The 26,719-nt window shown below is 35.9% G+C and overlaps 2 protein-coding genes across 2 annotated transcripts; one reads left to right on the forward strand and one right to left on the reverse strand.

Moving 5' to 3' along the window:
- Positions 1-4,441: 4,441 nt before the first annotated feature.
- Positions 4,442-5,290, reverse strand: LOC120427358 (probable RNA-binding protein 46). The gene is made up of 2 exons (XM_039592213.2): positions 4,780-5,290; positions 4,442-4,726 (listed from the first exon to the last, which is right to left on the reverse strand). The coding sequence occupies exons 1-2, from the start codon at positions 5,203-5,205 to the stop codon at positions 4,571-4,573; spliced, it is 582 nt and encodes a 193-aa protein (XP_039448147.1). The 5' UTR covers positions 5,206-5,290; the 3' UTR covers positions 4,442-4,570.
- A 4,104-nt stretch (positions 5,291-9,394) lies between these two features.
- LOC120427357 (uncharacterized) lies at positions 9,395-9,990 on the forward strand. The gene is made up of 2 exons (XM_039592212.2): positions 9,395-9,551; positions 9,623-9,990. The coding sequence occupies exons 1-2, from the start codon at positions 9,503-9,505 to the stop codon at positions 9,952-9,954; spliced, it is 381 nt and encodes a 126-aa protein (XP_039448146.1). The 5' UTR covers positions 9,395-9,502; the 3' UTR covers positions 9,955-9,990.
- The last annotated feature ends 16,729 nt before the right edge of the window (positions 9,991-26,719 follow it).

Genomic DNA, 26,719 nt, shown 5'->3' on the forward strand with positions numbered 1-26,719 from the left:
GATGACTCATAACAATCCAACGTACCTCAGAATATCCATCGTGGTTCATTGAAGCTACCTGAAGCTATACCGAAGGTTAATGTATCCATATAGACCCCCGTTGATTAGGTAGATCATCAGGTCATAACTCCTGGGAGTTCCTGGAAGACCCATAACAATCCAACATGGCGAAGGGTGTCCATCGTGGTTCACTGAAGCTACCGGAAGCTATACCGATGGTTAACACACTCATATAGACCCCCGTTGATCAGGTAGATCATCAGGCCATAACTCCCGGGAGTTACTGGATGACCCATAACAATCCAACATGGTGAAGGATAGCCATCGTGGTTCACTGAAGCTACCGGAAGCTATACCGATGGTTAAAACACCCATATAGACCCACGGTTGATCAGGTAGATCATCAGGTCATAACTCCCGGGAGTTCCTGGAGGATCCATAACAATCCAACATGGCGAAGGGTATCCATCGTGGTTCACTGAAGCTACCTGAAGCTATACCGATGGTTAGTTCAACCATATAGACCCCCGTTGATCAAGTAGATATCTAGGGCATGACTTTCGGGAGTTCTTGGATAACCAGATTTGTAGATGGCCCCTTATCCGTGTTTTGTGGATGGCCCCTTATACAAATGATTCATTTATATGTAAAAAAAGTACATTTAAAAAGAAAACCCCATTTTACGCCCAAACCCCGCAATAACGCTGGGAGGAGCATTATTTCGGGGTTTGAGCGCAATTCGGGGGGCGCAAAACGGGGGAGGCGTAATCGGGGGGAGCGTATTTAAGGGATTTAGTGTACATCAAACGTGTGTTTTCGATTCGACTGTGGGGCGTTTTGGGGGGTGAGTTTTGAGGGGGGGTTTCAGTTGAGATTAATTGATGAAATGAAAAATTGGTTTTGATGACAAATTGGAGCTTTGCAATTACATTCAATTATGGAATTTCCAGGAATAAATTTTGCATACAGCTGCTTTCCATAACTCTTGTTATTCTAGAGCAATTTATACATTTAAAAATCCGTTGAAAAGGAAATTGTACAAAATGAACAACCAATCTTGAAAACTTCCTTCAAACACTCATAACACTATGTTATCTCGGAGATCATAATTCGTGTCATGATGAGGCACTTAGTAATATTACTAAGCGGTGTACTTTCCTCCGCCAAATGGCAGCGCCATAAGTGAAGACTGTGTGCTCCTCGGAACGACCCCAGGTCGTCGTGCACAGGATGTTCTTGATGATGATAATCTGGAAAAAGAGAGAGAAAAAAACCGTGCTCAAACCACCAAGAATCTTATCGCAGCTCGACAATCTTGGTATATGGTAGCATGACAAGGACGATGGACACGTCCTTTTCTCTAGAAGAGGAAGGAACTTGCTTCACTGCCTGACACTCTGTCACCGGTCGTTATCTTGATGTTCTGCGAGGATGGCATAAATCACTCTAGACCAACATGACCACCTGCCTTCCTTGGTCGAGTGCATTATTGACTGTTGGTGGAAGATTCAATCTGGAGATTGACGAATTGATTATGGCTGAAACCTATTTGATATTTTTTAAATCTTTTTAAAACCTACTATTCGAGAAAAGAAAATCAAAATTCCTCAAGTCCCACCTCATCATTCACCAAGGAAAACACTTTGATTGACATTAATCCCTGTTTTACCCGAAATGACAGCATCCATTCAGAAGCCATCATCGGCGTTGGCAGGTACCTACGACGACGACGAAGGTCTGCCTTTAAAGCGTTCAATTATTATAATGTAACCATTTATCAAAAACAAAGAGCTTTGTTGCTGAGTGAAAAGGGAACGACGAAAGGAGGAATGGTAATTTTAAAGCCAGACCTGTGCAGATTATAGCTTTTAGCTTCCGAGTGAAATGCCATCTTTCAGGGAAGGGATGGAATGAGGGGTTGGATTGTCTTAAGTTTTCCATTCCTTTTGGATTGATGAAGAGTTCATTCAAACCTTGATAAAAGTGAGAAATGTTTGAAACTAATTGTAGAACTAATTATTACATTTTGATTTTTTTGCAAATGTTTAAATTGAAGAAAATCAGCAAGTTTTGGACCATAGAAATAAAGGGCTAAATCATAAATTTGAAACCTTTTTTTCCAACAACAAATCGAAGTTGAAAAAATACAGAATTCAGAATGGTTAATTTATCTCAAAACAATACTATCAAACAATGAGCAGACCATAAATCAATCAGAAAATTTCATGCCTATCTCATTGCACTTTTGTAGGGACAAATTACTGATGCAACATAGTTTCTTTGGAACTTAATAAGTTAAAACAGAGCTTAAGCCAAATAAAAAAATCCATAACCGGACTTAAGCGGAATTGCTGAGCTGATGATTTTAAAATTACTTTTGAGCAATTCTCTACGAAATCGGTCTTTTTTTTATTTCAATTTCTGTATTTTTTAATCCGTCTGAAACTTTTTTGGTGCTTTCGGTATGCCATTTTGCATCATTAGTTTGTCCATATAATTTTTCATACAAATTTCCTACGAAAGCTGTCCATACAAAAATGATATATGAAAATTAAAAAAAAATTATCTTTTGAAGGAATTTTTTGATCGATTTGGTGTCTTCGGCAAAGTTAAGGACTACACTGCAAAAAAATTATACACGGGTAAAAAAATATAGTATTGATTCAAAAATTCATAACTCGGTCAAAGATTTTTTGTCCGTTCTGGAATTTTTTGAAAAATAGGCATTTGATGTCCCCAAACAAATGTCAGAATTTTTTTTTTGCAAATCAAGTTTTAGTGACAAAACGTGAAATTCGAAATCACCAATTTTTTTTACTGCGTATCATTTTTTTCAGTGTAGTGAAATGTTCTGGGAGAAATTTCAAACAACCAAAGTCATTCAAATTTAAGGTTGTTAAACTTGCAGTTTTTCTTTGGTGGTGGCACTTTTCTTGTACCGAACAAGCACAAACATAACAAAAACTACCAGATTATTATCAACAACAGTTTTACAATACTTGTGATTGTTATAAGTCTCGTTTTTTTTTGCCAAAATTATTTTAAATTGATTCCGACCTTGTTCTTGCATGATCTTGTTGCTCGATTGGAACCCCGATTTGAAAGTTTGATTGGATCCCTGAGAGTGACATTTCGCCTCTCCATATAGGCTCTCTAGTCCTTATCCATACCTACAACTTTGCCTAAGATACCAAATCGATTGACCGAAATCTCAGAGAATTGCTTTGTGGCAAAAACACTCGAAAAAAAACGAAACTATTGGCACTACGCCCCCCGGGGCATGGCCTTCCTCTAACGTGGGATTTCTGCTCCAGCGCCTCTGACGAGACAGGAGAAACCGGGACCGACGTTTTACTTCACCATCCGATAGAAGCTCAGTGGATAAGGCGGGAATCGAACCCGCGTCTCATAGCATCATCGGGATCGGCAGCCGAAGCCGCTACCCCTGCGCCACGAAAACACTCATGTTGGTCATTTTCACAATTTATGCTAGATGTTAATTTAATTTTGATTGTAAATTTTTTTTGCATCTTTTTTTTTATTTTCTGTTAATTCCAATTATTTTTCCTTAAATCTTTTTTTTTTTCAAAAATTTTAACTCGGATACCAGACTGTAGTGTGAAATGTGACTTTTTATGTTTTCTAAAAAAAGCGGTAAAAAAACTATAAAATACAAGATATTTATTTTGGGAATGCTGAAAAGTCACAAAAGGAACGAGATATTTTCAAATGCAAATTATTGAAAATCATGTCTTTTTCGAGTGTGAAAAAAGTCGTACAAAGCAGTCACAAAATATCATTAGGGATTAGGGATCTGGGACTTAAATTACTAGACTTTTTTATGTTAAATACGATTTTTCGGATTTTTGAGTACGCCATCAAATCGGGCGTCCAATTTTACACAAAAGTCATTTTTACATAAAATTTCTATCTCTTCACGGTTTGAATCTTTAAATTACTGAAAAAGTGGCTTAGTTAAAATTTAGTAAAATGAAAGGGGTCGTATCGCCCCTCCGTCACAATATATCGAAAAAATTGAACTCAAATTCGTGATCATGGACTAAATTTACCCCTTAGGACAAAGTTTTACGCAAATTGAAGAGGGATCTGGGTAACTTTATCCGATTTCGAGCAAGTTGGCTGAGAATGGCGCAAACCTCGATATTCTATTCTATATTCTTCTACTTGTCATAAATCATTCTCAATTCGAATAAGTAACCAAAACAACCTCTTAACTGAATAACATTTCAAGCTTTTATTCATAACATTTTGATATAAAACGGTATAATATATGTTTCTCTTGCATACAACGTCAATTTGTTTCCATGTTTTGCTATAAATATTAAAATAAATAATACCAAGTAGGTAGATTAAACTTAGGATAACATCAAAAGGTAAAGAAAAAAGTTAACTGAACTCAAAAACTTAAACGCGACAAATAAAACTTTCAACTTAAAATTACACCAAAACGATACAAAAGAAGTCAGTTTTATACAATTACGTGCCAGTTCTTTTCGAGTTCATCTGCGCATTCTATCCGGCATCCAGGGGGAGGGCTCGTTCCGGCCGCCTAGCGCTTCGCGTACCACTTCAGGTAGCACGTTTCGCCGAACCGGGCACACACCGGAATCAGCTTACGCCGGGACAGGGCCGTCTCGTAGTGGCACTTGAACTGGATGATGACGAACTTTTTGCCCTCCTTGCAGTTCCGGATGCCGAAGAACACCTGCCGGATTAACACTCGTTAGTTTTGAAATGTTTCTAGGTTATGGTACTTACGCATTCTCCGCCGCAAACTTCGCGGATCACCTCCCGGATGATAAAGTTGTCGATGGCCGGATCAATGTCCAACATGACCAGCTTGCTCAGGTTCAGGCTCCGGCAGGCGTACAGCAGGAACCGCGGCGTCAGCTGCAGCTCGTGGAAGATCGTGACGGCCCGCTGGAAGTCCTGCTCGTTCGTGTACCGGACGTAGGCGATTCCGCGGTTCAACCCGGTGAAACACATCAGCAGCCGGATCTGGTAAACGAAGCCGGCACTGCTAAACAGCGGAACCAGTTCCCGTTCGAACAGGTGCCGCGGCAAGTTTTTCACAAACAGCTCGAACCGGTAGGACGGTTCCGGGACGAGCTCCGGCGGACCGATGAATCGCTGGCCGTTCACCTGCAGCGTAGCGTAGTGGAAGCCACACCAAAACACGGACATTTTCACTGGTTTTATGTATGAATGAGATTCGGCGGGAAGCAACACCGTAACGTGGACCGATTTTGACAAGCGCACTTTTGTGAATGAAACGTGAAACGACGTTGAACGAGAGCGCGCGTGGCGAACGAGCTTGACGGATGACACCAATACAGTTGCGTGCCTTGGTTAACGAGCGCGCAGCGCTTGAGCTGGTGTGAGTGGGACGAATGGCGCTTTGGTTGTGTGAAAGAGATGCATGACGATGCCACGATGCTGCGTGGGATCGATGCAATGAAAACTGTATGAGTTTGAATGAATGTCACATTAGTACAGTGAAATTTCGATTTTCTGACCTACACAATAAAAAAAATGTTAATTAAAAAAAAATTACTGAAAAGCGTTTCATCTACAATTGACAAAGAGAATTTTTTGAAGATTTATTTTTTGTGAGTTCTAAAAATAATCGAATCGGATCATTTTTTGGACCACTCCTGCAGCTTCATTATTTGCTATCGCAAGATTATTCCTAATTTGGCCAACATTGATTTCTAAAAATGTGATCTTTAAAAAAATCATTGCCCTCAAAACTAAACAAAAATTTAGCAAAAATCTGTCTACACTGAATCTGTCAATACTTTAAAAAATGAGTATATTCAGGCCCATTAATTCCAATTGTTTACTGTTAATTTGCACCCTACAACATATAAAGATTCATTATGGTTGGGTTGTTAGTATGGAAAAAATAATGCTATTTTAATAATGTTTTTTCCTTATGTAAATCTTTCGATAGTTAAGACGTCGTAGGGGAGAGTGGGGAGACTTGATCCCCTTTTTTTGTATCGCACATAACTCTGTCAATTTCTCACAAAACTATAAACTTTTAGCGTGAATTGAAAGCTTAAACATTCATCTATGTTTGGCTAATACGGGTATTTCATCAGATGAACTCTTCGAATCATGCCAAGCGTTTTAAAAAAATATTTTAAACCGGCATTTTAAAAATGTTAGGGGTAACTTGATCCCCCTTTCAACATTTTGAAGAAATCTTAAGCAAAATGTTTCTTATTCATCCAAACTTTTAATTTTCTATAAGTTACAGCAATTTCACATAAAACCTGTACGTTTGTGTTCAAAATATAACAAGTTTAGTATGTAGAATATTTAAAAACTTAAAATATTATTTTTTAGACCAAAATTAAGCATTCTTACAAAAGCTGGAAATTTTTGTTTAAAAAACTTTTGAAAAAAGGTTCAAACTGCAGTAAGTTATGTACTACTATACTAAAGGAAACAATGTATGAAAACCCAGCCCAATTAATTAATCTTGAGGCTGATTCCAGTGACTGTAAAAATGCAGGGATCAAGTCTCCCTAAACGCACTTTTTTAAACAATTGATTGTAAAAATATTATGACGATAAATTTAACATCAAATGCGTAAGGGTTTTAGAGTTGATAAGTTTATCAAACAATTCATGTATAAACAATATTTTTTTGAATCATTTTTGAGTGTTTTCTATACATATCAAAACAAAGAAAAAAAGATCTCTTGGAAGTTTTTTGCAGCTCGTTTTAGAAAAACGTGTGTAACTCAATCTAAACATTTTTTATTTTTTTTCATTGTTTTCTATAATGAGTTTTAGTTAATTTCGCACAACTTTCTAGAACAAAGCTAATTGTTTTACCCACATGCTGACGAGATACAGGCTTGGGATCAAGTCTCCCCGGGGATCAAGTCTCCCCACTCTCCCCTAAATGAGAAAGAGTTTTGAGTACTATTTTAATGGAAACAAGCGAAGTTTTAAATCTTCGAAAAAAATAACTTCGGACAATCAAATTCACCATAAATCAAATTGTTAGACCTGAAAATTTGTAATCAATATTGGTCAATATTGGTGGTGATGAAAAATGCATTTCTTCACATACAGTAAAAATTCGTGACATCTGGTATTTGTCGTGGAAATCGGTGAAATTGTATATGGCGTCATCCATAAAGTATGTCACGCTCTAGGGGGGGAGGGGGGGGGTCTGAGCAAGTGTGACATTGCGTGTTGTAAGTATAGGAAAAGCGAGACAAAGGGGGGGAGGGGGGGGGGGGTAAATTTTGGCTGATTTTAGCGTGACGTACTTTATGGATAAAGCCTATTGGTCTTTATTAAATGAACATTTTTCAAATATTTTATCCGTACAGATCTGAAATAAAAATAAAAACAGATTGGCCCTCATTTGCAACGTAATTAATCATCGCATATTAAAAAACTATTAAATTACTGTTATGTTTCTGAAAAATTTTATATGTAAATTTATTTAAAAAAATGGTTAATAATTTTCTTGATTTTTACCATTTTAATGTTATTTTTCTTTTTTCGAAAAACTTTCGCCATTTGACTGTAAAACAAGGTTAAAAGTCAATCCATGACATTTTTATTATTTTGGTAGTAATAATTGTGTTGCTCCTTGGATCCTATTTAAACGATTTTTATTAAATGGGAGTTAAAAGCTTTCAACATATTTTTACACGAGCAATAAAATACTAATTAAAAAATATATTAATCGGAGATACATAAGAAAAGTTTTTACTGGTTTTAAATATTAAAATAAAAAAAAATTAAATGCATTTGTATAAAACGAATAAGACATATTGTTATTTTAAATTGAATGGGTGAGGATAACACAGTTCAACAAGATTTTGTCTCTGAGACGAATATATGTGTTCCTAGTAGAATTTTGCCTGCTGAATCCGAATCCGGGTCCAGAATTGCTCCAAATGGTCCCAATTTTGAGATACACCCGTTTGAAATGTTAGTTTAGGCCAAAATTAGCTACCTTGTCGACTATTTTACAAAAGAACTATTCAATAAACAACTAAACCAATACATGCATCTTAATGTTCACGTTTTCCCCTTTCTGAAGCCCCCCTGGTTTTCAAAATTTAATTGTTTCTACGCATATTTATAGCCATTTTAAAATTATATTTTCAGTTGGTTCTCATTCAAGTTTTTCCAACTTGCATGCAAATCAAATTCTGCTGGGATATAAATAATAAAAATCAAAAATGCTTTGCAGAACGTTAAATAAGTTTGTCTCGGCAATCTTATTGATAATTTTTTTATGTAATTAAAGATTAATTAAACATTTTTATAAAACGATGAAGTGAAGAAAATACTTCCTGCACATTAAATATATAATAGTTTATTTTAACATTTATTACGTTCAGTAAAATTTCCGTGAAATTGGTCATTTGCAATTATGATTGATTATCTCTTTTTTACTCAATTTTATCTAAGTTAATGTTAAGGAAAAAATAAATTCAACATATATTGATGAAAAGTTATCAGTTTCCTGAGGTAACATCAAAGTTCAACTTATTCAATTCAATTCGATAAAGTTTATTTTGAGGTAATCAGGTAACAATTTCGTATTTCTTTAAACAAATAGAGATTTTGGAGTTCCTTTCAACTATGGTTTCCACTATAATTCATTTGATGTAATTGGATATGCCAACAATCGTATTAACTTATTTTTACTGTGAAACCATTTTTTTCAATCTTAAAAGTTTTCATTTCCAATGCTTTTAGAAAATTATTTACTGGTTTTATAATTGATTCCTGGCGAATACTAATATCGTAGCATGTCTGGAGACAGACTTGGGTCGCTAAGGGGTAAACAAATGTTCAAAAATCGTAACTTTTACTAAAAATGAGAGCTGATATTAAATCTCTTACCATCAAACAGCGATGCTGATCTTTCGCTTAATTTGTTTATTGTCATGATCGTGTCATGTCATGAGGATTGCTCTCGTAATGAGACGCAATTTCAATTTGAAGATGACTAATAACAAACTCTCTTCAACATTTCGGGGAGGAATCGAGGAATTGAGTTTGTTGAAGCTTTGGCATAGATTGAACCATCTGTGCAAATAGCAAGGTAATAGACTGGAATCGACAACTTTTTTTTCTCGAATTTGCACAACTGTTCAAGCAAGATTTGCTTATGTGCTCTTATTAATAATAGCACAAAAGTGAGTTGAAATTATTTCAGCTTTCTGGTCACAACATTTTCGGCCACCACTTTGGCACACATGTATTTCAATATTTTATATTTAAACAGTGCGTCATCATTTCCGACAAGGCGCGCGTCTCACGATCGCGTAGCATCCCAAGTCTGTAATCACCAGACGAACGAACCAACCTCCAGGCCAAATTAGTAGCAGCTACTACGTTTAACTCCTTATCAGTCTAGGAACTGCGCCCGTTGCGAACAGAACCCAGTGTGTGTAATTATTGAAAACAGAGTATTTCTTCCTGATTAGCCTCTAGGATGATGGTTAAGCTACTGGTGGCCTTGGTGGTTCTTCTCGCCGGAATCGGTTAGTGACGATTGACTGTGTTGTTGTTGTTGAATACGAAGTTGATGGTCATGCTTGGAATGCTTTTGCAGTGATCGGTGCCAAGGACTGCCTGAACAAGTCGCCGTTCCAGTTCCACGAGTTGAAGCAGCCGGTCCACTCGGGCAGGGTCTCGGCCACGCTGGAAGCGGTCTTCAACCGGAAGGGCTTCAACTATACGGTGCTCGAGGGACACACTTGCCGCAATACGAGCGGAACCGTGTTCTGGTACCACGTGATCCTGGACGGTGAGGACGATGGAAGGTCGGAGGTTTCCGTGCTGGAGCAACGCAATGGGGTCAAACGGGTCCGCGTGGACTACCTGGTGCGGGAGAATGGCCAACAGAACTACGTGTACCGCTGGAAGGTGGCTCTAATAAAGTGACACTGCGGGGGTGAAAAGTTACACCTGGATGTAGTAGCAGCTTTTTTGCAGCTTGATTCTTCTCCGAACTTTCCAAAAGTGATGTAATCCGATCCGGGAAGACGCGCGAGGTCGGAATTTAAAATTGTTCGCGGAACTCTACCCCAGCTTGGAAGCGCAAAAGGTTCGATTACGCACGGATGACCTCCGGGGACGGAACCAGGTCCCAAATCGTTGATTTCCCCCAGATCTCGACGCGATGGATGTGTTCAAACTGGGAAAGAAAACAGACTCAAAAAAGTCGCTACGTGGTTTGTGTTTGTTACGTGAAGAGGTTCGTCTGGTTTTTTTTCTGCTCTGAAAATCAGAGGAAAACCCCCCCAAACCCAAGTCCACATCAGCCGAGCTCGTGTTTGTTTGCATTATTATCCCATTCAATCTGATTGGGAATAGCTTGCCAATCCCCGCAGGCTCTCCCACACTGTTTGACGACGACGACTCTGCTGGCTGTGGATCTGGGTTTGTTTGCAGTGCGAACACACTTGGTTGGGTTTGTTGGATGTATCCATCGGGGTTGATGTTCACTTGGGTTTCTAACAATTTCAGGGTGAAGCTTTTTTAAATTAAGCTTTCATGTTTTTGTTTTCAATAGGATTTCAATAGAAAGTCCAAAGTTAGATTTGTTTATTTTGAAATGTAATTTATCAATAATAAACTAGGTTGTTGATACTTTTATTTTGTGGAATTTAGAGCTCATGAGTTTTTCGAACAATATTTTAGTTTTTATTAAGATATCTCCTGTATTCTTATAAAATTATGTGAAAAAGTCGCATAAAACATAGAACTTGCAAAGTAAAATAAAACAACGTAATTAAATGTTTTTTGGATAGATGTGGATTGCACTTCTATTTTTATTAAATCTTTGAGATACAGCCCAGAAGTCTCGACTATCCGAAGTTCGATTATCCGAAGTTTGATTAAACTTTTTTTTCATTATTTGGGCATGTTTGGGGTTAAACAATAAAAAATAAGGCAAATAAAAAAAATGTTTTTTCATGATTCAATTATCCTGGATCTGGTACATTTCGCCGAATGTCGTTTCGCCGAAGGTCGTTTCGCCGAAGGTCGTTTCGCCGAATGGTACGTTTCGCCGAAAGTCGTTTCGCCGAAAGTCGTTTCGCCGAAAGGACATTTCGCCGATTTTTTTAGGTACTGTTTGGGGGTCATCCAAAAACCACGTAGACGCTGCGGGGGTTGTGTGGGGGTTGTTTTTTTGTTAAGATTTCGACATTGTATAAATGGTTGAGAGATGGTCTCTTATGCTATTAAATAGAAAGTTTTTTCAATTTCATGCTCAAATGTAATTCAAATGCTCTTTTTTAGTTTTTTGTTGTTGTTTTTTACTGCTTAATGCTTAGTACGAAAGAATTACATCCATAGTTACAACAAGTTTAACAAAGACAAGATTACTGTAGGGGCAAACACTTTTAGAATAGTTTTGTTATACCCTTTTTTTGTTTAAAAAACTGCTGCATAAATTCACAGACAATATTCAAAATTATTTGTTTGAAAAAGAGTGAAACAATAAAAAAATTTAAACAGTTGATAATTTCCACAGACATGTACATTGAAGTCAGATTTTTTAAAGAACTGCTCATGTTTTAAAGAAATTCAAAAACATGTTCAAGAAAGTTAACTTCGCTTTAAAAACCATCAAAAGAACTCTTCTTTTTTAAAAGAATGTGGAAGCACAACATTATTAATTTTAAAAGAGTAGACAATTTCCAGAAACTTTTTTATTGAAGTCATAAAATTTCGAATTAAATACTATGATAAGAACTGCTCATGTTTTAAAGAATGGAAAAACACAAACAAAAATGTTTAAAAAGATAAAGATGTCTCAATGATTTGATGTTTTTCCAAACATGTTCTGATCCAGACTGACAACTACACTTAAAACCATCACTGCTGTTTTTTTTTAAAGTATGTGAAAACACAAAAAAACAATATTGATTTTAAAAGAATAGACAATTTTCAGAAACTTTTTCAAGTCATTCAATTTTGCATTAAAAACTGTGATAAGAAATGCTCATGTTTTAAAGAATGGAAAAACACAAACAAAAATGTTTAAAAAGATAAAGATGAACATGTTCTGATCTAGACTGACAACTACACTTAAAACCATCAAAAGAACTGCTCTTTTTTTTAAAGTATGTGAAAACACAAAATAAAGCAATATTGATTTTAAAAGAATAGACAATTTTCAGCAACTTTTTCAAGTCATTCAATTTTGCATTAAGAAGTATGATAAGAACTGCTCATGATTTAAAGATTGTAACAAAACTATTGATGATTCTATGAAAAGTTTTTTTGCCAAATCAAATTAGATCATGATAAATTTGTTTTCATACTTTTTATTTTCATATAATTTTTCATTTTTGTCGCAAAAGTTTGCATAAACAAAGTAGTCTTCTTTATTGACAACTGTACCGCTGAGTTATTCTGATTTTTTTGGAGTAAGTTTAAAAGTTTAATAATTTTTTGTCCTTTTTATATTTTTTTTTATTTTTTTCCTTTTCGGCGAAACGTCCCATTCGGCGAAACGTCCCATTCGGCGAAACGACATTCGGCGAAATGACCTTCGGCGAAATGACCCTCGGCGAAACGACATTCGGCGAAATGTCCCCCACCCAATTATCCTAAGATTCCATTATCCGAAGGAAATTTTTTCGAGGTTTTCAGATAATCGAGTCTGGACTGTACTACTTATACCTGAATTTTTTTCTGATTTGTAACAATAACAAATCTGCAAACCCTGCCCGGGCACACTCAAATCCCGATCCCGGATCCGGATGCTGACACGAGAGACATGAGAGCGGGAGAAAAAAAATCAGGCAAAGACGAAGGGATCCCAACCAACACAAACACCAGGAAAGAGCAGCACCGAGGTGATTGTTGGATTTTGTGCCCTCAGGGTGCAACACACACACCCTCACGACCATCGAAACGCTCAAAGTATCATGAATGATGTTGAGACCAAACGAACCCAAGATCACAAAGAAATTCAGGACGAAAAAAATAGAGTAAAAGTTCTTGGAAGAAACAAAAACAAAAAACGACGAAGCGGAACCGGATGCACAGATGAGGGTCGGAAAAGACAACAGAGAGAGAGAAACCTTAAGCAACAAAAAAGTGTTGCTCACTCTTTCTCCCTAGCCGAGCGTCGAAGGCAAACAAAATTAAACAAACTTTTGGCGACCGACCGGGAATCCAAACAATTGTTCTGTGGTCGAGAGGTGGCTTCTGAGGGATGGTCTTCATGGAAGAATCCGGACACGTTCCGATTACTTGTGGAATTGTGAAAAGTTTAACTGGGTTCAGTTTGAGTTTAATTGTAGAAAGTGGGTTTTGAGGTTATCTTTCTCATTATTTGATTGATTTTTATGTTATTTCATTTAAATTTTATTTAGCAAAATCATAAATCAACTTTCAAATAACAATCTGAAACTTTTAAAAAGCTTCTCGCAAAGTTGATATGAATATTTCATAAACAGTTTTTCAATTTCAAATTGTCTGCCCGTCAAACTTAGCGGTGACAGTTGACGGTAAGGCTTTTATGTAAATGTTTTGAAAGCAAATTCCTGCTAGCGACGTGGAACCAGTGGAATCGTTGCCGGAAGGCAATGTTTCATTTCATCGGTGTCAACGTGGCAGGAAACTATTCGTCACAGACAATTCAGTTTGAGCCATATTTTTTTTTTTTAATGCATATCATTGAAATACTCGATATTTTGATTTGTAAAACGTATTTTTTGCTTACAAAAGTATTAATGAAAATTAATTCAGAAATTCAAAACATATTTGAACTGAAATCTCACTAATAAAAAGGAAACATGACGTTATACCAGTGGTTCTCAATTTTATTCGATTCATTTCACCCTTGGCTAGTTTTCACGATCCTCATTCCCCCTTTTAAATTTAAACAAATTGGTATCAATGCACACAGGTCAAAATTTAGACTGTAATGTTTGTAGAAGTTTTTTTTTGTATTTTCGCATCAATTTACAAATAATCAAAGAATTTGTTTCAACCAATTTGTATTACCTGCTGTAATGGAATGGAAAATATCTTTTTATTGTTTGAAAACAAAAAAAAATAAAAAAAGTCATTTGAAAATTCAATCATTTATCAAAGCTAAAAAATTAATGCTTAAAAGTTTCAAAAATATCGGAAATTTTTCTTAATAATTTACTCAAGATTTCGAATGAATTTTAAACATCACAACTATTTTTATTTGCTCAGATTTATAGAAATTCAAGTTATTATAAATATTCAAAAAATAAAAAAATCTGATGGTTATTAAATTGAAACAATCCAAAAACTCAAGGAAATTATAAATAGAAAATATGTTCAAGAGCTGCCTATTTCGAAAGAATGTGAAAACTTACATGAATTTTGAATTGAATTTTGAAAACTCATATTCGAAAACTTGAACAAACATATTTCAGAGCTGTTCATGTTTCAACCAAAGAGAAAATTCAAAGAAAATGACTTAAGAAACCCCATTTCAACTGTTCGAGAAAATACAACAAAAACACAAAAAAAAATATATACAGTAATCTTCCAAAAAAAAAAAAAATGGTAATGTTCAAAGAAAAGAAAAAAAAATTCTTGTTAAAAATATTTAAAAAATTGTTTGTTTTTAAAGTATTATTTATGTTTGAAATAATAAAAAAAAACTTGTATCCATTTCCAATTGTTTCTTAGCAAAATTCGTCTTAAATTCCCATTTTTTAATATTCATTTTTTTTGTCAGCTATATTTATAAACATATTCAAATCAGAGATATCAAAGGAATTCCAAAGGTAGAAAAATTATTGTAATAGGTCATTCAAAGAATCTGGCACTTTCTTGTAATATTTAAGTTTTTTACGAAAACATTTTAAATTATACGATCATTTGATTCTTATTTACGATTAAACGATATTCTGATGAATGTCTGTGTTATTTCACATATTACTAGTTTCGATTTTATCCTCAAATGTTTACAAAATTCAGGTGCCTATGTTAGAGCACATTGTGCGGCCTCAGACAATTTACTTCTGAACTAATCAGAATTTAAAAAAAATATTTAAATTTCAATACAGTCCAGACTCTATTATCGGAAGGCCTTAGCAAATTTCTTTTTTTTTCGTTGACTTTTTTTTGATTGTCGAGCTCAAGTATAACCTTTAAACTACTCTGAAGAATTTTTAAATCCAAGATGGCGGCCAAAATGGCGGTAATGCAATATTGAAACAATGCATTTGCATAATTTAATTGGAAATCAACCATTCAAATTTGACTAAAATGAGGTCGCAAAACTCGAATTTGATGTTAAAAGTAAGAAAATGAAAAAAAGGAAAACATTTTTTTTTGTTCATGGTTCGATTAGCCAAAGTCCCATACAAACTTTCGGATAATCGAACTTCGATCGAGGCTTTGGATAATCAAGTCTGGACTGTATTCATTTATTGATCTTTTTAAAGAATATTTTTCTTTGGTCAATCCCATAAATTTGGAATGAGTATATACAATTTGAAGTAAGAAAGTGTAATTTTCGAATCAAAAGAAATCATTGCTTTGTAGGTCAGATAAAATGTGAAAAAATAGCTTTCTGCATGTCTGTGAAAGTAAAAACTTTGCTGAAAAACATAGCAGTACCTAAAAGTGGGGATAGACAAATTTCAGTCGGTTATTCGTTGTCATGCCTAGACGGTACAGCCGGTCTGCACGTCTAGTCGTGTATGAAAAAGTAATAAATGTTATGTCAATCACTTTCACTCTGACTTGATGTGCTGATTTATGACTTATGAATTATGTTTAACGATTCGTGTTACTGAGCTTCACTGTTAGCTTTATTTGAAGTTGTGGTTTTTTATATAAATTATTGAGTATTTTTTTTGTAAAATGAAAACATTGAAAAATTGTTGTCAAAATACTTTAATTCCAGAAAACAATCTACCAAGTATCAACAGACAATTCCAATCAAAACATTTAACCATCCCTTTGTCCTTCGTCATAAATATGATACTTTTCCAACAAACAGAGACTCATTATCCTCAATCAAATCCCCACACGTCTCCTCCCTTCAGTGGAGAAGAGAACTATGACAAATGACATCAACAATCAGTTTCGCAGGCAAGTTTTGCCCACACAAATGATATCCCACCACCACCACCACCAGTTTCATCATCCTCCCCGTCCTTGGCAATCCAAACCAAATCTGACACATCTGAAAAGTTGTCCGGGCAGAAAACAAAACCGCAAAGACATAATTAAGTGCGAGATGATACCAAGTTTTTCCTCCCAGCCGCCACCACCCTCCCAAGATCCGGGTGGGAAGGATCATTTTCAACCGTGGCTTGGTTCGGTATCTTCTGTCCACCCACACAGTTGGTTGATGGAGAGTCCTTATTTTCCAACTCATCTGGCTGGTTTCGGAGAAGTTTGCCATCCACTAAATAGTGGGAAAAACGTATTTTTTTAGTTTAGAAGAAAATTGAATAAACATTTATTTTACTATTTCAACCCAAAAAAACATATCGTAGTTGTCATGCTATCTTGTCGCACGTCCATTATAGGACAAATTGGGTTAAGAACATCATTTTGTGCAGCTCAGAATGCCTCACCTTTTGAACTTCACAGATCTCAAAAATGCAATTTAAATCCAGATATATTCAATAAAAACACAAATAACTCATATGAAAGGAGTTTCAATATTGTCATGCTATCTTGACGCTCCGGCAACAAAATTCAACAAAATTTCGGAACAATTCACAAAATGGTCAGCCAAACAAAACGGGTTTGTTATTTTTTACATTGCGTTTTTCTAGTTTTCGATCAAGGTCCAACATTTTTCAATCTTCTTTTCCTCTTTCAAATAAATGTCTGAAATTTAAAGTGCGAAAATTATTGAAAAAAAAATCTTGTGCATAAACACATTTTTATTTCATACGTTATGCTACAAATCACAAAATCTATCTTTTTTAACCTATTTTCACGCCAATCTGCCCCACAATGTCAACCAGCTCTGCTGTTCGAATTGTAATTTGATTCAATTCGTTGATAGCCGCAAGGAATGTTTTATCTTGTGGAATATAAATTTCACTCGCTCTTGCTCGGCGATGCTCTGCTGGAACTCTTCTGTTACACACTGGAAAACGAGGCAGACTTCTTGTCAAAAAGTCCACCACCGGGCTGCCTTTTTCCGATTCTGTCATTTGATACACGGAAAGAGATCCTCCCACCCCACCGGAAAAAATCGCCCAAAACTTCCTCCTTTCTTCTATTGTTTGTGCTGAATGGATGGATACCTTGCCTTTCTTCTCGAAAGTCAGTCGGAAGAAAATCGCAATCCGATCGGAAAGTTGTGCCCCCGAGGCGCGGCAAACAACACGCCAAAGACGTCCGAGGAAAATTGTCTAAAAGTGACTTAAACGAGCGAATGTTTGTGGGTGGAGGAAAAGAGGGGGTGGGTGCACTGCCAGTCAGTGCGGAAAAACAACCAAGTCTCGGGGATAACTTCATTAGTCAATTAACTGGCGGGTTACATGATAACGAAGCCGGTCGGGACCGGAATATTAATTGACATTCGGGGAACCGGCGGGGTCGATATTTTCGGGAGTGGGATGGCTTTGGCGTGCGCCGGGGGTTAAAGACCGCTGGAGCTAGAGCTGATTGTGAGGAAACGCTGTAGAATGATCTTGAAAATGTTTCAGAAAATAAATTTTAAAGGATTATTGTAATCTGCATTAAAATTGTCAGAATTATTTAACAGAATTTCAAACTAGTACAAATAATCCTAAAACTTAGTGATAATTCTGATACGAAAAAAAAAATCATCTGCAAAGTATGTTCTGCCATTCGAATGTGCGTGTGTATATTTTCTCATACTTAAAAAAATTTTCTTTCAGTTTGATTCCAACTCCACATAAAAATCAGACTTCAATAACGAACCAAAAACTGTTCCAATTTATAAACTTTAAACTACCGAAAGCTCTTAAGATTTATCCATCTGGGAGCGATGATTTCCAAAGTTTTATTCTTTATCCTTCGATTTCGCAACCACTCCACTTTGGTTCAACAAACAAGAAAAAAAAAAACTTTTCCCATCCAAATCGTCCCCAACCATTGATCCCATCTCAACCATATGCTGCACAATACCTTACGACCAGAGGGAAAAAAAACTTCTTCGCATAAAGAGACCACCGAAAATCTTCCGCTTAGTCCGTGGAATAAAAATCAAGCTCGTAAATAAAATTAACATTTTCCGTCCGTCTTCCGGTCCCATTTTTTTTCCTCCATCTTCCCTGTCAACCAATTTTAGGTGACTCTCGGCACCTTAAAAAGTTGCTCGTTTCGACTTATCCCCGAGAGGACTAAACAAGCAAAAATGCAAAAAGTGAAGCTCAGCTACGGAAGAAAAAAAAAAGAATACAAATTTTCATACTTTGCCAACAGTTTATTGTGGCAATTCCATCGTCGGGAGAACAAGAAAAGTGCATCGGCGAAAAAGTCACTCCAAAAGTGCGCGCGATTGCCACACCGGAGTTGGTCCTGCGGGAGTTCGACAATGTCCTTATGCTTGGCGCGGGAAGGTTGAAGGTGGAAGCGAACAGCTAGTAATATTGTCGAGTGAAAAGTTTTGCCGGAGGAGATAGAAATTCCATAATCATAAAATTATAAGAAAAATGTCATTTTTCTCTTTTACAAAGATGCTTAAGTTATCGGAGTTTGAAGTTTTTTTTCTGTTTTTCGTTCTTGCAAAGCTGTGCATTTACAAGTTTGTAAAGGTGCTTTGGCTTCGTTTAAAACTTTGTTGTGTTAGTTCAGCAGGGATGAACTGCTGATTTATTTTGAGTTGTTCAATTCTTATCATATACATTAATAAAAAGTTAATATGAAAGGTTGAAAATTTGAAGAAGTAACCTTTTCCAGACAGATTCCACGTTCCAAAAAGTGTTAATTTATCTTTAAAAAATAAATAAAATAATTTTCCATTTCAAATTTTTGGACCCAAAATAAAAGAAAAATGTGAGAACTGTCTTTCTCAAGATAATTTAAGTTAAAAATCGAACCATTAGTTGCTGAGACAGTTAAGTACTTTTCGATTGCCAGTTCAATTTTATATAAAAAAATAATTAAAAAAAATATATGTGAAATGAAGATTTTATGTGAAGCATTTTTTTTTCAAAAATTCATAACCTTATAAATATATGTTGTAAAAGCAGCCCAGTTTTTGAAGAATTAAAATTCAATTGAATTTGCATAGAATTACCTAAACCTAAACCTAACAAAAGCAACAATAAAAAACTGACAAAAAATAAAAAGGTCAAAATCCAAACAATCAAAATATTCGAGAAAATTATTATTTGTTTTTTTTTTATTTCCATAAACTGCACACGGGGACCCGTTGTGTAGGGGTAAGCGTGATTGCCCCTCACCCAGTCGGCCTGGGTTCGATCCCAGACGGTCCCGGTGGCATTTTTCGAGACGAGATTTGTCTGATCACGCCTTCCGTCGGACGGGAAGTAAATGTTGGCCCCGGACTAACCTAAAAAAAAAAAAGGTTAGGTCGTTAGCTCAGTCTAGGTGTAGGAGTCGTCTCCCTGGGTTCTGTCTCGGTGGAGTCGCTGGTAGGCAGTTGGACTAACAATCCAAAGGTCGTCAGTTCGAATCCCGGGGTGGATGGAAGCTAAGGTGTAAAAAGAGGTTTGCAATTGCCTCAACAATCAAGCCTTCGAACACCTAGTTTCGAGTAGGAATCTCGCAATCGAGAACGCCAAGGCAATGCTGTAGAGCAGCGATTCTCAACGGGGGTACCGGGCCTACTTGATTTACATGGCAGGGGGTACCAGCCTAGAAGAAGGTTGAGAATCGCTGCTGTAGAGCGAATAATTTGAAACTGCACAGAGTTTAAAAACTAGCCTAAATTTATTTAAGAAAATAAGTTTAACTAATTTATTTAATGGGTTGAATACATGTAGAAAATCAAAAAATTTCATATTACAGAAAATTTATTAAATCCACTAAAAAGATGATCACTCCTGAAAATTCAATGAAGATATTTAATGATTCAACTGAGAAAGAGACGATTTAAGCTAAAAAATATGCCATGCGCTCAAGACATAGCCTGTGTGCATGACAAAGCCCGATTTTTTGAATTTTTCTTTATTAAAAAATACAAAAATCAAAAACTGACAATTTTATATTCAAAAAACAAAAAAAAAAATATTTTGATTTTTTTTTTGAAAATAAACTTTTTGAAAATCGCCCTTCGTCATGCACACGGGACCGGTTTAACGAGTCTTCACCAAAATTTGGAGCCAATTTGGCAAGGCAGTGTTGACATATCGTGACACCCGTTTTTTGAAACTGCTAACTTCAAATAGATATATCTTGGCAATGTTACAGCCAAAGGTCTTCAAATTTGTTTTTTATTAGATAAAAATGTTTATTTTTATGCCCTCAAAACAGATTGAAAAAAGTACAAGCATGTGCTCATACCAACCTGTGACATTTTTGCAGATTTACATGTATGTAACCCCTTAAACTTAAAAAATAGCTTTGGCTCATGATTAACAATGTGAAAATATAAACAAATTGATTTAAGCAAAAACATTTTTCAAAAAACAGCTAATTTTTGATTGAATGCAGAAAATATCAAAAAAATAGCAAATAAACAATCTAAAAAAATATATTTGAAAAACCTGTTATGGAATCTTGTAGCACAATTTCTGGGAATAATTCCATTTTTTCGATAGTTATTCTTGAATTTTAGTTAGCTGTGAGCACATTTTTTATAGATTGATAGTTGGCATACTTAATAACGTACTTAATGCACTTTTGTTACCAAATTTCATGAATTTTATAATTTCTTATCAAACAATAAAATACAAATAACAAAATCTTAAAGTCAAGTATAACTCAATTATAAAATTTGTTTTATGTTATTTATTTTTGTTCAGATGATTAAATTGACCCTAATAATTATGGTTTAAAACTAATATTTCTTTTAAGGACGTAGATGGTGTCTTTCTTTTTTGAAGCAATGACTGTCAATGATGGAATTGGGGCCCAGAAATATTAAATTGAAATGAAAAATTTATCACGATATGAGAAATGCTTCTAAAAACAACGTGATTGATGTTTTCTGGACCAAGATTTGAATGTTTTTCAAAAATAAACATGGCCGCCAAATCGGGTCCACGGCGCCCTTGGCAATGTACCATTTGTTAAACTCGATACATCTTTATTTTGAAATCTCAAAATTTTGATAGAAAAGTATATGACTCAATCATATTCCATAGAAACTCAAAATACGTCCATAAATAAATATGTTGACAATACGAATATTCTGAGGGTATAAAGACATTTTTTATCAAAAAATGGTAAAAGAAATGCTACAAAAATTCAAACATTTGATTCTGGCGCCTCAAGTGTTCTACATATTTTTTTTTTATATTTCCACCCAAATAATCAAGTTTCAGTTCAACTTTAACTTATGCCACATTTTCAGAATTTTTGGTATTGATGTACAATTTTTGTTCAATCATCAATTCGACGCCCCCGAGGGGCTGGCAACTTTGGCGGTCACCAACTGCACCAATCTTTGGGTACGGCTCTGGGGCAACTGCAGTGTAAGCTGGCGGAGAATGATTATAAAAGATTCCACAAAGTTTTTCGGAATTGATTACACAATCAAGACAAGATTACTCAATTATTCAGATAAATTTGATTTGGATAATCGAATCAAATCACGAAACATATTTTTATCAGTGTCTTATTTTGGGTCGTTGATCTCAAATTTGACCCCAAAATGCTCTACATAAATTTGAAATTTTTTAATTTATGATGACGGTTCAAATGGTGGTGACAAAAAAAAATAAGAAAATGCATTTTTCAGTACAACAGGAATCGACCATTCATATTTGACTAAATGGGGTCGCAGACACGAATTTAATGTTAAACGTGATAAAATTAAATTCGAGTAGATTCTAAAAAACCTTGGGATAAACGAACTTCGGATATTTGAAGCATCGACTGCATCATACTGTAAGTTGAAAATAAACAAATATTTTAAAGAATTTATCTGCACATAAAAAAAATTAAAGCGAGATTTCAGCATTTCCCCATAAATCTACTTTAAACTCCGCAGTTTCGATTCCGAAGCTTAACCTTCACCGCTGGCAGTAAATTATCGGTGCAGTCTGGTGGAGACAGTCGCACTTTGGTTAAATCCACCAGAAACACCAAATGTCATTATCATGTAAAAATATATTTATTTGTTTTGTCGACATCATGGAAAAAGGGGCCCAGGATGGCGATAGGACGGACGAACAAGCGAACGAACCGTTGCCGGCTCTCGGCTGTACAATGTCGAGTTACGCCTCATTTGCGCGTTTTGCGGTGGTTGGGACGTAACAAATTTATTTCCATGCCATGGCAGACCACTTTTCAAACCGCTCCGGCTTCCCCACTCTCTCTTTGGATGTAGAACAGACATCGGGATGTGACAGTTGGAGTTTATCGTTTGGTTTGTTTTTTCAAATGATTTTTTTTAATTTATGGCAGAAAGAATCTGTCCACTTGTCTGTGGCCATCGTGCGGATCCGATGGTATTTTGCGTGTCCTTTTGGCGTCAACTCTCGCGAAAAACCGACATCACGGAACAGATGTTAAAGGTCCTCGCTTTACGGCCATCGTTTTTAGCTTTATCGCCGGTGGCACAACTGGGGGGAAACTCCGCTCAGACGCATTTAATTTCACCACTTTACGTGCCTAGGTCCTTGATGCTAGCTGAAATGAGGGGACAATTTAGTGCCCGATTGGACGGTACGGGCTGTTTGGAATTTATTTGCAAAAATTAACGCTTATTTCAATGTTGTCCTGAAATATTAAAATTTAGTGCCAAATTTCGGACATCGTTTCAAATTTGCAAATCGCTGCCCTTGAACCATGAACCCTAGCAGGTCCCAATTCCAAAACTTAATAAAGTACAAAATGTTACCCAAAGTCCCACCCTTCTGTGGTTTTTCACCGGAATCATTCCACTTTCTACGCAGTCCCAAACGAGGGAAAGATTAATTCCAAGTCTCTGGTCCGGGTTACCAATCCCCGCCAGAGCCATTAAAACATTTTGCACCCTCTCGAACCAAACCATGAGGATACGAGAAAACCGTGATTAAATAGAACGTTGCAATTTTAAACATCATTTCGCCCGGGAGGGTTTGTTATTTTTCCGTTGCAAGCTTATGTGGGGGTTTCCTAGGACTAGGATTCGTACAGAGATGATGAAGAAGTTATTTCTTGACTTTGACCACTATCAAAATAGAACGATGAATGTATCTCTTTTTTTTGGGTTGGGACGTTGAAAGAGGAAAAATATGGAATGAAAACATAACGATCCTAGCCAGTTTGGGGAAATGGGAATGAAAAGCTGGATAAGAAAAAACAAAATTTTGTCCGGGGGATAAGATTATTAGAAGCATCTGCTTTTTATTATTTTGTTTGAAAATATGAAATCTGCTGCAAGAGGATGAGCCAATGAAAACATTTCGATTAATCTTTTAAAAAGCAAAAGCAAATTTCAAGATAAAAGATTCATACGAAAACTGATAAAATTCCTTTGCACGCACATTCCTGCACTCTTCCCACACTAGCTATCATTTTCTTCCCCCTTTTGATTTCCAAAACAATATCCTCTCCCCCAGCAGAAACAATGCCAAACAAGAAAAATCGAACCATCTGCCATACAATATTTCACTCATCCCCGCAAATCAAGAAAAATGTCCGAGGGATTTCCGTGCGCCAACCACACTTCAAGAAGGGTCACCCCCAAATTGCTGCAACAATCATGACATGCCGGCAAGTCGCAATCCGGCAAATATTAATATTGCATAAAGTGTCCAACCACCCACCGTTCCCCACCCTCAATTGCTGCGTGTCTGGCCATTAGCGTCGTAAAATTGCGGCATTATTGATGTTTTTCTTTTTTTTGTTCCTCCGTGCAACTGAGAGAGATAAACTGCACCGGAATTTTCCACCGGAAATCCGCCGAGGGGAAGTCGATGGACGAAAATCGTCGGTATTTCCTTTTTTTATTTGCGCTTTTTCTTTCACGTGGCCTCAGCTATGACGCGTGACAATAATTTATGCGCTCATTTAATATAAATAAGCGTCAATTTTCCACCGCTGGCTGCGAGGTCATCGTTTGAGACTAAAGAAATCTTGTGTGCTTTTTCTAGTTTCATAAGACTGGAACAAGCTCTATTTAAAGTTTTTGTATTTTTTTCAAAAAACCATATCTTGTAAACCAGATGTTGCACCACCATGAACTATGGAGCAATTCTCTGAGATTCCGGTCATTCGATTTTTTTTTGTATTTTTTAAATCCGGCTGAAACTTTTTTGGTGCCTTCGATATGCCCAAAGAAGCCATTTTGCATCATTAGTCTGTCCATATATTTAATTTTCCATACAAACTTGGCGGCTGCCCATACAAAAATGATATATGAAATAAGAAGTATTTATTGATCGGTTTGGTGTCTTCGGCAAAGTTTTAGGTATGGATAAGGACTACAATGAAAAAAATGATACAAGGTTATGTTTATTTTTTTTATTTTCTGATATGTTTTAGTGGAAATCAAATGCCTCTCAGAAATTTCCAAAATTGGCAAAAAATCTTTGATCGAGTTAAGAATTTTTGAATCAATACTGATTTAAAAAAACATCGAAATATTGGTCGCAACAATTTTTTAACTTAGTTGTTCAATGTAAAATCGAATTTGCAATCAAAACGAACTTTAGTGAAATTTTGATATAATGCACCGTTTTCAAGTTAAAGCCAATTTTAGGTAACTTTTTTTTTAAAGTCGCGGATGTTATTTTTTTTAAATAAGTGCGCATGTTTACCCACTTAAAAATTTTTTTTTTGAAACGCTAAGAAAATTCTCTATATTTTCCTTTATTGAACTTTGTTGATACGACCTTTAATTTCTGAGATATTGCCATGTAAAGATTTAAAAACAGGAAAATTGATGTTTTCTAAGTCTCACCCAAAGAACCCACCAAAATATAAAAAAAATTTACAGCTTTTCCAAAATAGTTTTTTTTTTCAAAAGTGGGAAAACATGGACATTAATTTAAAAAAATGAAAACCTGCGACCTTTTTCAAAAAAGCTACCTTAAAATGACTGTAATTTGAAAACGGTGCACTTCATCAAAATTTCACTAAAGTACATTTTGATTGCAAATTCGAATTTCTATCGAAAAATGAAGATAAATTTTTGCGTGATCAATATTTAGTTTTTTTTTTAAATCAGTATTAATTCAAAAATTCATAACCCGGACAAAGATTTTTTGCACATTATGGATATTAGCCCGGGTCAAAAAAATTAAAGTTGGTCAAATCAAAAATTATATGAGATTACCCGAAAGAGTACTCAAAATGGAGGCTCAGGCCAAAATTTCAGCTCATTTGGTTGAAAACTGGCTTGCCTTGAGCAGGAACAAGTTTAAATGGGAATTAACCCGTAAAACTGGAGCATTTATGACGACTTTTGCATACCATGGGGTCCTAGGGGAAGGTCAGGGGAACAATTCCTCCGACGGGTGCAAGACGATCCGAGGCCCCTGGTCTTGCCTTGAATCGGTTTCATTCCGGCGTCGCAGAAATTATCATGGTCCCGGCCAAATGTATAGGGGAAAATCAAAGCACACTAAGAAGGCTGCCTCGATCAGAGGACGCCACATGGCAATCAGCTACCACGTGGCAGGAGGGTATCATCAATTTTTGCTTTTAAAGTGGTTTTGTTATTCCTAGGACACTTTATTCAACCAGATATTTGATCAAAAACACCTTAACAACGCTAAATGTAATTTTGAAGCCGAATTTGAAGTTATTTTCCGGCCACGTGGTGGCTGATTGTCATGTGGCGTCCTCTGATCGAGGCAGCCTTCTAGTGTGCTTTGATTTTTCCCTATACATTTAGCTGGGACCATGAGAATTTCTGCGACGCCGGAATAAATCCGGTTCAAGGCAAGACAAGGGACCTCGGATCGTCTTGCACCCTTCGGAGGAATTGTTCCCCAGATCATCCCTTAGGACCCCATGGTATGCAAAAGTCGTCATTTGTTAACGGCTGACTTGTACAGAGCAATTTACCTAAATGCTCCAGTTTTACGGGTTAATTCCCATTTAAACTTGTTCCTGCTCAAGGCAAGCCAGTTTTAAACCAAATGAGCTGAAATTTTTTCCTGAGCCTCCATTTTGAGTACTCTTTCTGGCAATCTCATATAATTTTTGATTTCAACTTCAAAATTTACATGAAAATATAAGTCGAATCAACTGAAAACAATCTAAAATTCATTTTTCTGCATTGATAATCATATTTAGCATGTTTGGGATTGTTTAAAAATGTTTTGATTTTTTATGAAATCCCAATGTACAGCACCGCAAAAAAAAAAATTATGGCGAAAAATCAAATTTTCTACAATAATTAGATATTTTGGAAACTAATGTTTGCAAAACAACTGGACAGGTGTATAATGCATTTTAAAACACTTTTTGCATTCATATGTTAAAACCATGGCTCGTAAATTCAATTTTTAAACTTTTTTTATTTTTTTGCCCCCCGCGAGGCGAGGGACATAAACTTCAAAAAATATTTGCAACGGCCTTAGTGAAATTAAAAATCACCAGCATTTTTTTACAGTGTTTCATTTTTTTCAGGGTAGTCCTTTAA

This window comes from Culex pipiens, chromosome 2 (assembly GCF_016801865.2).
Source record: "Culex pipiens pallens isolate TS chromosome 2, TS_CPP_V2, whole genome shotgun sequence".
Classification (NCBI taxonomy): Eukaryota; Metazoa; Arthropoda; class Insecta; order Diptera; family Culicidae; genus Culex; species Culex pipiens.